At 42.3% G+C, this 16,092-nt stretch overlaps 1 protein-coding gene across 1 annotated transcript in view; it reads right to left on the reverse strand.

The window, feature by feature from the left end:
- The window catches only part of LOC138967791 (tyrosine-protein kinase transmembrane receptor Ror2-like), a gene marked incomplete in the record, with an annotated part of 138,235 nt that overhangs the window by 106,919 nt on the left and 15,224 nt on the right, over positions 1 to 16,092 (reverse strand). The window contains 3 exon segments of the mRNA XM_070340448.1: positions 2,236 to 2,419; positions 5,243 to 5,370; positions 13,971 to 14,249. Coding sequence (XP_070196549.1) covers positions 2,236 to 2,419; positions 5,243 to 5,370; positions 13,971 to 14,249 — 591 coding nt within the window.

Here is a 16,092-nt window from a genome sequence, read left to right on the forward strand (position 1 = left end):
AAAGAGATTGTTTTGTTTTTTTCTCCAGTGTCAGGGGCTTTGTTTGTCATTTGCTGTCACTTGTGCTTCGTTGTTTTTACACCCCCGGTATAGGGGTGTGTATAGGATTCGGTCGATGTGTTTGTTTGTTTGTGTTCGCATATAGATCTCAAGAATGAACGGACCGATCGTCACCAAACTTGGTGAACAGGTTCTATACATTCCTGAGACGGTCCTTACAAAAATTGGGACCAGTCAAACACACGGTTAGGGAGTTATTGGTGGATTAAAATTATACAAGGACTTATAGAGGGACATATTAATGGTCAGAGGGAAATAACCTTCTCGGTTGGTGGCAGTGAGAATGGGTGCAGTGAGAATGGTTATTTCCCTTTGACCAACGGGGGTGTTTTTCCTACCTCGAAGGAATTTCTTGTTTGTTCTCTTTTTTTTTCTCTCATTTTTGTTGTTGTTGCTTGTTTTTGCTTGCTTGTGTTTTTTTTGTACATGCCAGTGCAAAACATAAAGCAAATATACACAAAAGATAAGGCTGCATAGTGTGGGGACGTGGCTGAAACTTAATATAAAACGCGGCCGGATGCACAAAACAATTGTCTCAATGAGCAAGAGGAGAGACAGACAGACAAAAACTGACAGAGACAGAGAGCTGCCCCAGATAAAGACTTAACAGAGATGTGGAGGGATGGAACTAGACAGAACCACCGAGCAGACCATCACAGGGAGACAGACAGAGAAAGACAGAGGCTGAGAGACTGATACAGAAATACACAGAAAGAGACGGTCAGTGTCTAGAAAAAAAACCAGAAAATCGGACAATTGCACATGACAAAAATTAAAAGAAATATAAGGGTCAAAAAATAACTTTGACAGACACATAGTCAGAAAGCTAGTCAGGCAAGTAGGCAGGCAAGCACACTGACAGACGCACATGCACGCACGTACTCACACAATGTCATACTCTCACATGCACGCTAACAGGTTTTTTTCCTGCGTGATCAAATCAGTTAAAAAACGACCTTGACGTCTTAAAAATATCTAAATTCAGAGAAGAATGAGAGAGTGCACCAACAAACAGGAGGAGAAATTGGAAAGAACAAATGTTAAATAAAAAAAAACAAAGAACAAGAACGAGGACTCGAGAACAACAAGAAGAAGAACAAACAAAAAAATCAATCACAAGCGAAATCGGATAGACTCGACACCCAGCAGACAAGAAAAGGACATTCTCGTAACATTCTTCGCGAGTTGCCTCAACACTGTTCACAGCAGAAAGTCAACATGCCAAACAAGGGCGATGAGGGTGGGCCTAATATCGCCTGACGTTCCACAAACATGTTCACGGATTCAACAGCGAAAAGACAAAAACAGCCAGAGAAAACCCGACACGGCTTGCAAGCTCCGGTATATAAAAATACAAGGGCACACGTTGATGTATAGAGTTACATAAGAATGAACATTGTGGGGCGATGAAACTTTTAGACGTCCATAGATGGATGCAGATGTTAGGGCGGCACGGTGGAGACACAGACAGGCAACCACGCACGCACAAATGCCCCTATAATATGCACATACTAGTGCTACTCCGATTACACACACTGCACACACGCACGTACGCACGCAAGCACGCACGGCGCACGCATGCACGCACGCACGCGCAAACACACACACAGACACACACACACACAACCTGGCAAACGCATGCACGTACGCACGCACACACGCACGCACGCACGCACACACGCACGCACACACACACACACACGCACACACTCACACACACACACACACACACACACACAAACACACACACACGATACACACACACACACACACACACACACACACACACCATTTTGAAAGGCCTGTTCTGCCTCCTATATATCTCTACTCACAGCTAACAAAACAGCAACACTACGTGGAGACAGAAAAACGCCCAGCCGCTGACAGAAAAAAACACTCAAAGCAATCAATTCAACACATGTTAAAATACAGAACGTCCCACCCACTCCTCCACACACACACACACACACACAGCACCAACACCACCACCACCACCACCACCGAGAACAACAAATAATAATAATTGCGCATAGAATACAACAACAACAACAACAACAACAACAACAACAACAACAACAACAACAACAACAACAACAACAACAACAACAACAACAAATAATTGCCCATAGAATGCACCTAGCTGTATATCCCCTACACCTACAAAACATCGCTTACCTTTGACGACGAGGTCGACCTTCTTGGAGACGGCGGTGTCCCCCTCCACGTGCTTGTTGACGGCCTCGCACTCAAACTGTGCCGACGTCGTGCTGTTGACGTGAATCGTCGACTTCATCGTCGCCGGCGCCGTGACCTCGTCGATATCAATCACTCCGTACGCTCCATAATCCTCCTCCGTGATCTGCGGCAAGGAAAAAGAGTTAGAGATCGTGATTTTTGGAATTACCGACAATGGACTGTCGCGGAATGTTTTGGGATTTAGTGTGCAGTTCAGATGTATGAAAACTCAGATTGCTTTTTTTTTTTTACAATTTTTTTTAACTTCTTTTGTTGTTGGCACGAACAGCGTGCGTGTGTGTCAGTGTGTGTGGCACCTCCAACACACCTCCAACACACACTCGCACACACACATATCTCTGTTTCCGAGTCTCTCTGTTTCTCTGTCATTCTGTCTCTGTGTCTCTTCCCCTCTCTGTCTTTCTCTGTCTCTGTGTCTCTTCCCCTCTCTGTCTTTCTCTGTCTCTGTGTCTCTTCCCCTCTCTGTCTTTCTCTGTCTCTGTGGCTCTTCCCCTCTCTGTCTTTCTCTGTCTCTGTGTCTCTTCCCCTCTCTGTCTTTCTCTGTCTCTGTGTCTCTTCCCCTCTCTGTCTTTCTCTGTCTCTGTGTCTCTTCCCCTCTCTGTCTTTCTCTGTCTCTGTGGCTCTTTTTCGACATTACAGTCACTTCAAAATCTTATAATTCAATGTTTTACTACTTTTATGTGAAGGGGAAATAACTGAAATAAACCCAATTCATTGACTGAAACCGTGCTCATGTTCGCAGGAAGCTGCGCGGGCCAGGGGAGAAAACTGCACACGCAGCTTCCCTTCACAGAATGACGATGTGAGCAGTTGTCCCCCTTCGCTTCACTTTTCCAATGTCTGCGGATGCTCCTGTCTTTGAGTCAGTCTCCTCTCTCAGCATGCGTAAAATATGTCGTGCAGTACTTCTCTATGCTTCAGTGTCCCCCACTTTTTCTTCCGTGTATCTTACGACTGCCTCCGCTGCTCTTATATTTTGAAATTCAAGGACAGCGAAATTACAATGTAAAATTCCGGAGAATAAAGACCTGTACCCTAACTAAGCTACCTGAACCCGATGTACAGATAAATGAGTTGCGCCTTTAGAAAGTTAGTACCGATGCTAATAATGAATCAGGTTAATAATGAATCAGGTTAATAATGGATCAGTCAGTTAAAATGCGCTGCCAACTGTGCCGAGGCAGTGTAGCGTGGCACACACAAATAAACACACACAAAACTGTGAGAAGAAAAAAAGAACAGTATAACTTTTTGAAAGCAATTGCAATCTGGACAAGACGCTGAGACCCGAAACCATCAAACAAAAATACAGCTAGACAGACGCGTTGACAGACACACTCACAACTGAACCATCAAACAGAAATACAGCTAGACAGACGCGTTGACAGACACACTCACAAACCATCAAACAGAAATACAGCTAGACTGACGCGTTGACAGACACACTCACAAACCATCAAACAGAACAGCTAGACAGACGCGTTGACAGACACACTCACAAACCATCAAACAGAACAGCTAGACTGACGCGTTGACAGACACACTCACAAACCATCAAACAGAAATACAGCTAGACTGACGCGTTGACAGACACACTCACAAACCATCAAACAGAACAGCTAGACAGACGCGTTGACAGACACACTCACAAACCATCAAACAGAACAGCTAGACAGACGCGTTGACAGACACACTCACAAACCATCAAACAGAAATACAGCTAGACAGACGCGTTGACAGACACACTCACAAACCATCAAACAGAAATACAGCTAGACAGACGCGTTGACAGACACACTCACAAACCATCAAACAGAAATACAGCTAGACTGACGCGTTGACAGACACACTCACAAACCATCAAACAGAAATACAGCTAGACTGACGCGTTGACAGACACACTCACAAACCATCAAACAGAAATACAGCTAGACTGACGCGTTGACAGACACACTCACAAACCATCAAACAGAAATACAGCTAGACTGACGCGTTGACAGACACACTCACAAACCATCAAACAGAAATACAGCTAGACTGACGCGTTGACAGACACACTCACAAACCATCAAACAGAAATACAGCTAGACTGACGCGTTGACAGACACACTCACAAACCATCAAACAGAAATACAGCTAGACTGACGCGTTGACAGACACACTCACAAACCATCAAACAGAAATACAGCTAGACAGACGCGTTGACAGACACACTCACAAACCATCAAACAGAAATACAGCTAGACAGACGCGTTGACAGACACACTCACAAACCATCAAACAGAAATACAGCTAGACTGACGCGTTGACAGACACACTCACAAACCATCAAACAGAAATACAGCTAGACTGACGCGTTGACAGACACACTCACAAACCATCAAACAGAAATACAGCTAGACTGACTCGTTGACAGACACACTCACAAACCATCAAACAGAAATACAGCTAGACAGACGCGTTGACAGACACACTCACAGAACAGCCATCAGTTCGCTTTGGCATTTTTTAGGTAGAGGAATAGCCGTGTCCATACTTGTCAAATGCAACAGGGACAAACGATCAAACAGACAGGAAAGCAGATGGACCGACAGACAAACAGACAGACAGACTCATTGTAACGCGATAGATAAATTTGCCAATATATTTTAGGAAGGGGGATAACCACTGCCACGTACGTTGGAGAGAATAGGAACTTGAATTGATGGGACGAACAATGGGACTGGCATATAGACAGACAGACAGACAGACAGACAGACAGACAAAAAAGACAGACAGACAGACAGACAGACTGACAAACAAACAGACACACACTGCTACTGTATTGAAGGTTGAGGGATACCCACTGCTTCAAGCGTCAAATGGGATTAGGAAAAACGATCAAACAGATAGACAGACAAACAGACAGACAGACAAACAGACTCACCGAAACGCCATCAATTCGCCACTGTATTGTAGGCACAGGAATACCCGCCGCAACGCACGTCAGTGACAACAGAAAACTGAAGGGACGAATTATCTCTTTCTGCGGGAAAGTGATCAGTTCTGCTTGAGCTGCAAAAACAACAAAAACAAAACAGAATTATTAATAACAATGCAAAATTCAATCTGAAAAAAAAAATAAAAAAAAAAATAAAAAAATCATTAAACCAAATCAGGCAAAGGCTTTGACCTTCACCCCTTCACATGGACACATACCAAAACTCATCAGCCTGAGCGCTCTCTATACACCGAGTGAACATTTTATGGATGAATTATGTTTTCAAACAACCACTGCATGGTGACTTTAAAATAAAGGATTAATTAACAATCCCAGTTAGGATGTTGCCTTTTGGTACGTGTCCGACGGGCGCAGTGGCGTGGTGGCCGGTAAGACGTCGGCCTCCTCATCGGGAGGTCGTGAGTTCGAATCCCGGTCGCTGCCGACAGGTGGGTTAAGAGTGAAGATTTTTCCGATCTCCCAGGTCAACTTATGTGCAGACCTGCTTAGTGACTTAACCCCTTTCGTGTGTACACGCAAGCACAAGACCAAGTGCGCACGGAAAAGGTCATGTAATCCATGTCAGAGTTCGGTGGGTTATGGAAACACGAAAATACCCAGCATGCCTACCCAACGAAAGCGGAGTGAAGCTGACTATGCTCTCAGAGTATAGTGTGGGGAACCCAAATGGGCAAACGAGCTCACACGTAACCAGACAATTCTGCGGGAACGCTGAAGAAGAAGAAGGAAGGTGACTTTAAAATATATGATTAATTAACAATCCCAGTTAGGATGTTGACTTTTGGTACGTGACCAAGTGGAAGGATGGTCTTATCCCATGTAAAAGTCTGGCCACATCTGGTCAGCAAAATCCTTTACAACGGAAGGACTGCGCCTTAAATCTTAATTCCTGTCTATAGCATTACGTCTAAATACGATGTTGGTATTGGTTTAGAAGATTATACGTTATTTGTAGTTTGACCAAAATATGACATTTTACACAGATCGACAGTCACTGTTCCGCCGAGACCGCGCTAACGGTCGAGGTGAACAATTACTGTCTCGATCTGTGAAATAACATTTATGTGTCGATCGATTCTGGTTAGATTTTTTTTTAGTTTTTATGATTGAACGCACACAAGCATGCACTATTTTGTAGTCTCGTATGAAGTTTTGTCGGCCTCTGACGTCACAGGGCTCAAAGAAGGGAAATCCAATGTTCAATCGATACATTATACGTTAATTGGATCTGTGATCCAAACATGGCTTTTGGTCAATCGAGATGGAAGTTTATTCCACAAGCCCGTAGGGCGAGTGGAATAAACTGCCATCATCGAGATTGACCAAAAGGCATGTTTGGATCACAGATCCAATTAACATATATATATCTCGACATTCACTGGTCTTAGGGTTTTTGACGGTTTTCAAAGAAGAAAGAAACTTGCTTGAACACGGACCACTTCTCCGAGCAAAATCAACAAACCTAATCACTCGCATTCCATCTCAAGGTCTCGGCCAACCAAGACTATGGCATACTCGTAGCAAAGCCGCCGAATGGTACCGTAAACCAAGAATAGTGACGTAAGAGAATAGAATGTCGTCTTTTGATTTGGAACGTGACGTGTTTCAGAACTTCTTCTGGACAACTCGGATGGTCTTCTGCGTAGTGGTTGGCACGAGATTCTTTTTCTTCTTCGACAGTTCATCCTCCGATACTGTAGAAACACGTTTCATCTTTGTTTCACTTTCGAATATGCGGACGACTGAACTTGACCGCTAAAAAGTAGTCCTTTCGGTATTATTACGCCGAGTCTGAACATGAGGTCTGAACATTGTTTTTAGGCAGGATCTAGGTGAAAGCGAGGCTGTTCTTATCTCTGTGTACAGTCGAGAGAGAGAGAAATGCATGTCGAGACATAAGATTTTCCCCGAGTACGCTAGTACAAGGGTCCAGCAGACTTTAATTGTGTGTCTGTCTGTCTGTGTGTCTCGACTTAACAGCTTATTGCTGGGAAACTACTGGGCGCAGTTCGTTCAAAAGTTGATACACTAACTTGATAATAGGTCCGATTGATCGTATTAAAACTTCATAATGTTACCTAGGACCTACATGCGAAATAAACCACAAAAAAACGACTTGGCGGTGGGAGGAATTCGCGGTGCAACAGCCAGCCAGGCAGTCTGATAGAACGGTGCAAGGTCTCGGCAAACCAAGACTATGCCATACTCGTAGCAAAGCCGCCGAATGGTACCGTAAACCAAGAATAGTGACGTAAGAAAATAGAATGTCGTCTTCTGATTTGGAACGTGACGTGTTTTAGAATGGAGATGTGGTAGTGTGTGTGTGTGTGTGTGTGTGTGTGTGTGTGTGTGTGTGTGTGTGTGTGTGTGTGTGTGTGAGAGAGAGAGAGGGAGAAAGAGAAGGAGTGAGGGAGAGAGAGTGTGTGTGTGTGTGTGTGTGTGTGAATGTCTGAAGAGTACTCGGGTCCAGCGCGAGCGTTTTTTATAATCCGAAAACATGTATATTATTTAGTACAACATATATAAATATATATATGAAACATATATATATATTTAGTACAACAGACACAATGTTGATATTGAGCAGGACTAATAAAGGCTGGGAATCGGCACCCCGACAGAAGTTTCTCAACGTAATAATTGTGAATGTATCCTCCCCCTCCGTCGGTGAGGTACCAATTTACCGCTTCTCAAACCGCCGTGCAGGTGGCAAATCGCCGTACTGGTCCTACTAAAAACAAAAAGCGTTTTTTTTTAGTGTCAGAATGCCGCACTTACGAGAAAGGTTTCGTGCAGAACTATACATATGGGGAAAGGCGAATCAACCTCCTATTTTTAATTTTCAGAGCTTGTTTGTAATCCAAATATAACATATGTATATATTTTTGAAATTAGAAAATGACGAAGAATAAGATGAAATTGTTTTTAGATCGTTTAATAAAAATTTTTTTTTAATTAAAAGCTTCCGATTTTTAATGACCAAACTCATTCATTAGTTTTTAAGCCACCAAGCTGAAATGCAATACCAACGTCCGGCCTTCGTCGAAAATTGCTTGACCAAAATTTCAATCCATTTGATTGAAAAGTGAGGGTTTGACAGTGCCGCCTCAACTTTTACAAAAAGCCGGATATGACGTCATCAAATGTATCTATCGAAAAAAATGAAACAAAAGTCCGGGGATATCATTCCCAGGAACTCTCATGTCAAATTTCATAAAGATCGGTACAGTAGTTTAGTCTGAATCGCTCTACACACACACACACATACACACATACTCCACGACCCTCGTCTCGATTCCCCCTCTATGTTAAAACATTTAATCAAAACTTGACTAAATGTAAAAACACAACAAAAACACCCGCCCTACAAGGTTTTATGTGTACCCACTCTCAGTCTCAAGGACTTTGCTTGTACTCTTGACTTACGCTTACGAAAAATTCCGGCCATTCCACGGGGTATCGTTAGGAGCGGGGAAGGATTAGCAAGTCTTCACAGCGTCTAAGACGAGCGAAAGACAAACTAATACCCGCATTTACCACCCCTCTCTGTGATGCGGGGTACATTACATGCTAGCCGCATACGCTATCCCAGAGTAATATGATGATGATAGCGTGAGATTTTTTTTATTTAAGGAATAATGCCGAGGGTCGTTCAAGTCCCCCAGAGCCGATGGCGATGTCTTTTGTCTTTTAAAAGAAAACAACAACAAACCAAACGCCGTTTCAATCTTCTTCTTCTTCTTCTTTTTCTGCGTTCGTGGGCTGAAACTCCCACGTACACTCGTGTTTTTGCACGAGTGGAATTTTACGTGTATGAACGATTTTTACCCCGCCATTTGGGCAGCCATACGCCGTTTTTCCGAGGAAGCATGCTGGGTATTTTCGTGTTTCTATAACCCACCGACCTCTAACCTGATGGATTACAGGATCTTTTTCGTGCGTACTTGGTCTTGTGCTTGCGTGTACACACGGGGGTGTTCGGACACCGAGGAGAGTCTGCACACAAAGTTGACTCTGAGAAATAAATCTCTCGCCGAACGTGGGGACGAACTCACGCTGACAGTGGCCAACTGGATACAAATCCAGCGCGCTACCGACTGAGCTACATCCCCGCCCGTAATTCAATCAAGTTGGCGTTTTAATGAAACAGATCATGTGATTGGTCAGAATGCCCAAACTCATTAAAAATTACTGGTCATTAATTGTTTCTTTCTTTTCTTTATTTGGTGTTTAACGTCGTTTTCAACCACTAAGGTTATATCGCGACGGGGAAAGGGGGAAGATGGGATAGAGCCACTTGTCAATTGTTTCTTGTTCACAAAAGCACTAATCAAAAATTTGCTCCAGGGGCTTGCAACGTAGTACAATGTATTACCTTACTGGGAGAATGCAAGTTTCCAGTACAAAGGACTTGACATTTCTTACATACTGCTTGACTAAAATCTTTACAAAAATTGACTATATCATATACAAGAAACACTTAACAAGGGTAAAAAAAAGAAAGAATTTGTTTTAGAGTTTGCTGTCCAGAAACCCGTCAAAAAAGAAGGGAAAATGTATTATGTGAAAGAAAACAAAACAGGAGCAGAGTGATAAGATAGGAATACAGAGACATATATCTTGGGACTTGACCCTTGACTGAAAGTAGTGTGTGAACAGAACAGAACCAATTCTGTCTGTTAATCATCGCATGAAAGCAGGAAAGAGATCGTTGTCAGATTGAATTACAATAACATTAAATCATGCTTCCATTTGAAACTTCTCGGTCATCATCGTGGATTGATGCCCTCCGTCGGGCATCAATTAGCTTTGGTCGGGCGTCAATCCACGATGACGACCTCGAAGTTTCAAATTGAAGCATGTTAATGTGTAAATATTATAATTCCGAGGTCGATGATGCCTCGAGGAAAGAAGACCGGTATAAAATAAAGTGCTTGAACATAAGTTTGATTTAATAGACAGCGTTGTGCTGCTCATACATTTCTTCTGTCTTCTTCTTCCTCTGCGTTTATCTTCCACGTACACACGCGTGTTTTTACATTTAGTCAAGTTTTGACTAAATGTTTTAACGTAGAGGGGGGAATCGAGACGAGGGTCGTGGTGTATGTGTGTGTGTGTGTGTGTGTGTGTGTGTGTGTGTGTGTTTAGAGTGATTCAGAGAAAACTACTAGACCGATGTTCATGAAACTTGACATGAGAGATCCTGAGTATGGTATCTCCAGACGTTGTTTTCATTTTTTTATAAATAGCTTTGATGACGTCATATCCGGTTTTTCGTGAAAGTTGAGGCAGCACTGTCACGCTCTCATTATTCAACCAAATTGGTTGAAATTTTGGTCAAGTAATCTTCGACAAAGCCCGGACTTTGGTATTGCATTTCAGCTTGGAGGCTTAAAAATTAATTTATGAGTTTGCTCATTAAAGTTGTCATTGAAATCGATTTTTCGCAAACAGATTTAAAATTGATTGCATCGTATTCTTCATCATATTCTGAATCTAAAAATATAATACAAAATGTCATGTTTACTTTTAAAATGTGATCACAATTAACGAAAACACATTGATTAGTCTTACGATAACAATTTAAGAAATCGATCCAAAAATGATTTCATCTTATTCTTTATCATTTTCTGTTTCCAAAAACATATAGATATGATAGGTTGTATTCAAAACAAGCTCCGAAAGTTGACAAGAATACAGAAAAGCGCGCTTTCCTGCTTAGCACAATACGCTACCGCGCTATTCTGGCGTGTTAATTTCACTGCGTTTTGCACGTGGAAGGTGAGCGATTTCCTTCTCGCGGGGATTGACGAAGCTGTACTGTCTTGGTGAAAAACTACAGTGCGTTCAGTTTCATTCCGTGAGTTCGACAGCTTGACTAAATGTAGTAATTTCGCCTTACGCGACTTGTTTCAATTTTTATTTTTATTTTTTTAAAAGAGTATAACCGTTTTGTAGAAACTTTGAAAGCGAACGAACAAAATACACAACAAACAAAAATAATGGGTAAATGCTACCGAGACTTTACACGGAATAATACTATTTGGTGTCAACAAACGGCGTTTTACTTTGACGGCTATGCTCTGCAGACGGTGCAGTATCGCTTTAAAAGCTGAACTACTTTTGTTTTGCTTTTCCTCCCAAACACAATCATAACGTTAAACATTCTTTAAGAAGAGTTGCTGACAATACCAAAAAGCGGAAAAGCCTCACAAACACGACAAAAAAAGAATGTGGTGTTGAGGCGGACCTACTAGGAATGCTGTTCCACTTCTTCTGTTTCCTATCTGGAACAATCTGTGAGATAGCAACCGCAATGTCAAGAGTGTTGAAAGCATCTGTTCGCAAAATGCCCACTTCTACTTTCTTTTGTCTTTTTCTTTGTGGACCAGAGGATGAGGGATAAAGTGAAGTGGAGAAGGGGGGAGGGGGGGGAGTAGGAAGGGGATATAAGCGGAGAAGCTGTAGTTTTTTGTGTGCTTGCGGAGTCTCTGAGATATAATGTTTACTGTATATATGTGACCCTCCACCACGGAATGAGTCGCATTGACGTCACCTTTGCATGATTTTCATATTTGTACATTGTCTTAAAGAGTTTTTTTATGCTCTATCCAGTGGTGAAAACCGTTTTTGAAAAGAGCGAAAACTGTTTGAGTTATAAGCCTGTGACTAAGGTGACCCTCACACTGTTACCAGACACTCCCCGGACTTATATTATACGGAACGCGGATCGTATCAACTGATGCATCAAATTGATGCATCCAAAACCAAGAATTTGATGCATCATTTTCACAATTTGATGCATCGTTTGGATGCATCAGAATTTTCGGGTTTTCCCGGAAAGTGCCGAGCAAAAAGCAAAATTTGAACCGGAATACGAAGCGAAACGAACGTCGGAAAACGAAAGTTTGAGTCGAAGGTCAAGGGCGTCAAAACTTCGTGTGCACAGAAAACAAACAAAACAAAAAATGCCTAAAAATGCATAATGCCGTGACTTTGACTTGTTCCCTATCTAATGGTATGTTGTACGTTTTTTGTTTTGTTTTATCTAACCAATCTGTTTATATTCGTCAAAATGTCATTTCAAGTTTTTCCGTGCTCAGGCATTTCTTACGGAAAGACCGAAAATGAATGATCTTTCGCATGCATGCAAAACCGAAAGTGATGCATCATAATGATGCATCAAAATGATGCATCATTTTCTAAAAGGATGCATCATTTTCGTATCGGATGCATCAGTTTTGGAAAATGATGCATCCTTTTTGAAAATGATGCATCCTTTTGTGAAAATGATGCATCAAATTGTGAAAATAATGCATCAAATCTTGGTTTTGGATGCATCAATTTGATGCATCAGTTGATACGATCCGCGTTCCGTAATATTAAGCCTAGCGCAGAACCGCGCGAGGTGACATGCGACTCAGTTCGTGGTGGAGGGTCACATATTTGCACAAACCTGCATTTCTCTTTTCTTTTCTTTTTTTAAAGCGACGTGTGATAAGTGCTTATATCACTTTTTAAATGTCACTCTAAATGTATGGGCGCTTCAATCTTTGATTCATAATCTGTTCTATCAAGGACGCAGTTCCTTGCATTATTTTTAAGTCGTGAAATGTTATCCGGGTTTTTTTCTGCACCTTCTTTCTGGCCTATTTCAAGATATTGTCTTTTAACTTGTCACCGTGACATTTTAGAAACCATAGAAATCTGTACCCACCTACAACTTCCGCAGACTGTCAATGAACCACGTGACAGTTTTTTTTTCTTCTGTAAGCATACTTTTTTTATTTAAAAAGAAACCTGACTGCAGTAGCGCGCATGCACAAAACGAAAACACACATACAGTATACACGCACACATGTGCGCGCGCGGTTCTTCAGTCAGGCAAAATCTCTCGCTTTTGACAAGGGAGATAAACAAATTGCTAGAGAACAGGTGATTTCGCGGGAAACAGCTCACAGGGGGAAAAAATGAAAGATAACAAAGAGTGAGAGGGAAAATAAGAAAAATAAATAAAAGGAGAAGCTAAAAACTTAAAGAAACAGGAAAGGAGAGAAAATAAAAGGAAATCCGAGAGAAAGAATAGATCGGTTCTTTTCAATAGAAAGACGCATTTGGAAGGAAAGATTACGTTCTCAAGCTGAACCGGCTGGTGCAATTTCAATATATTTTAAAAAAAAAGGCGTTTTTGAACATGTATAGCAACAAAAAGTAATAAAGGATAATTGAATAAAAAGTATTCGTCAATCTGTATGTTCAGAATAGTCAATCGATCCAGTAAGGACGCTGCTGCCAGAAACCCAACCACAATATTATTGGACTTTGCATGAAGCACCGATCTATATAACACGCCCATTCCACACATCCGTTCTAGCTTCCGTTCCCAGCCGTCCTGAGGACGGCTGCCACTACGACCAGACGCTGCGCAAAGATCAGCCGTCCTGGGAACGGAAGCTAGAACGGATATGTGGAATTGGGGTATTCACCCACGTTACAAAAGTCAGTAGTGCCCAACGTTTGACAGTGTGGCCAAGGAAGATTAGCACAAGTCGAGTGAACTACAATCCCTCCCTCTCCCCAACCCCCCCCCCCCCCCCCCCCCCGCCGCATTCAGCCTGGATAACTAAACTGCATAAATTTGATCCAAACTCACCGTGAACGGTCAGCTGCACGGGGTCGGACATGACGGAGACGTGGTCATTGTAGGCCTTGCACTGGTACTCGCCGCGGTCAATGACCTTGACCTCCGTGAAGCGCAGCGTGCCCGAGCGGTCCAAGATGCGGTAGTTCTTTCCATTCTTGTAGAGGGGCTTGCCGTTCTTGAACCACTTGATCTTGATGGGGAGGTCCCCGCCCTGGGCTCTGCACGGGAGTTTGACTCGCTTGTTGTTCAGCACGGTTTCGCTGCGAGGGGGTGACGTGATGCGGAGCTCTGAAAACAAGCAGGTGAGGATGTTATGTGACGTCCTCGTCGTGGAATGAATTTTGACGTAACTCGATTCTTGGCGATGTTGATGTTTGTGTGCTTTAGACTAAGCAAATCATTCTCAATGAGAAATATTCTCTAAAATACGCTGGACAATACATAATTTAACATTCTTTTATCTTTCTATCAACACTAGGTACAGATATAAACACTATTTCACAATACAAATAATAAGTTTTGGCTTTCTGTTGAAAAACTGTGTCAAATGAGTTACGCAAAAATTACGTGACGACGTTGGTTGTTAGGTAAATTGAAAAAAATAGTTCAGTTTGCTTCATTCATTTTAAGTTTGGTTCGGTAATTTAGGATTGAAAGGTATTTTGTATGGAATTTGCATGACATAATTCTCTAATTGTAATGATTTGTGATTAATATATATATATATATGTCATTTCTAATTGTAATGATTTGTGATTAGTGTATCTGTAGGCGTGTTTAATATTGGATTAATTTATTGCTGTTTGATTTCTTAGCACCCTGGTACCAAAACGTTATTTAAAAACGTGAGACTTGTGACATGAATGTAGGCAGTCGGGTGATGCACGATGTTCGGAAATAGCTCTGTCAAGTGTTTATGGGTTGTGGAGAAAGTTGATTTACCTTGTTTCCTTGGAAACACTGAGGCAATCCTACCATGTCACGTGTAACCTGCCTCGGAGATTTTATGGAAAGGCGAGGAAAAACAAGGAAACGCAACTCTTCCAGAACCCGTCAAATCCCGACAGAGTTATCTCCGTAATGCGTCTATGGAACCATGTACACTACATTGGGGTGTGCACGTTAAAGATCCCACGATTGACAAAACGGTCTTTCCTGGCACAATTGTATAGGCATGCATAGATAAAAATGTCCACCAAAATACCCGTGTGACTTGGAATAATAGGCCGTGAAAAGTAGGATATGCGCCGAAATGGCTGCGATCTGCTGGTCGATGTGAATGCGTGATGTATTGTGTAAAAAAATTCCATCTCACACGGCATAAATAGATCCCTGCGCCTTGAGTCCGAGTCTGGAGATACGCGCGCGATATAAGACTTCATATAACATAACCATGACTATCTAATGGATGGGATTTACGATTCGCTAGAAACACCACATATTCGCCAAAAGCACAGCCAAGTCTCGTGCAAAATGAATGTCAAGTAGATCGGTTGACAAAGGCCCTAGCTAAAAGCGATCACAACAGACAAATTCCGAAAACAACTCAGTCGGATTTTTATGGGACGTGAAAGAGTGAGTGCCCTTGCCTTTTACTTGGACAAGCACTGGAGGGGCCAATCGCTAGCGAGGGATGTGTTGAAACACTAGCACAGAAGCCCGTGTGACTTTATTTGTCAGAGAAAGAGCAGGACCGGTGTAACACGAGAAAATTACTCCCACGAGATTTTTACTCCGGAGTAAACATTTCGTACGAAAATGTTACTCCCTTTACGAAAAAGGTACTCCCCCATTACACGAGAAAATTACTCCCCACGACAGGTGAGTTCCGAGTAAACATTTCGTACAAAAATGTTACTCCCCTGACGAATAAATAACGAATAAATTACTTCGCCCCAACACGAGCAATTTAACTTCCCATGCCAGGTGCACGAAATTTTTACTCCCTTGTCCCCTGTTAGTCTTGGTGGTGGAAGGGGTGGAAGGAGGGTGGCGCGACATTCGTTTGCGCGAGATCACTTATTGGCAGCGCATTAACCCTTCGCCCGCATCCTATTTTCCCGTAGGAGATTTTTACTGGAAGTAAAAATAATGGGGAGTAAAAATTTCGTGGAGGGAGTAATTTTTTCGT

This window comes from Littorina saxatilis, linkage group LG5 (assembly GCF_037325665.1).
Source record: "Littorina saxatilis isolate snail1 linkage group LG5, US_GU_Lsax_2.0, whole genome shotgun sequence".
Taxonomy (NCBI): Eukaryota; Metazoa; Mollusca; class Gastropoda; order Littorinimorpha; family Littorinidae; genus Littorina; species Littorina saxatilis.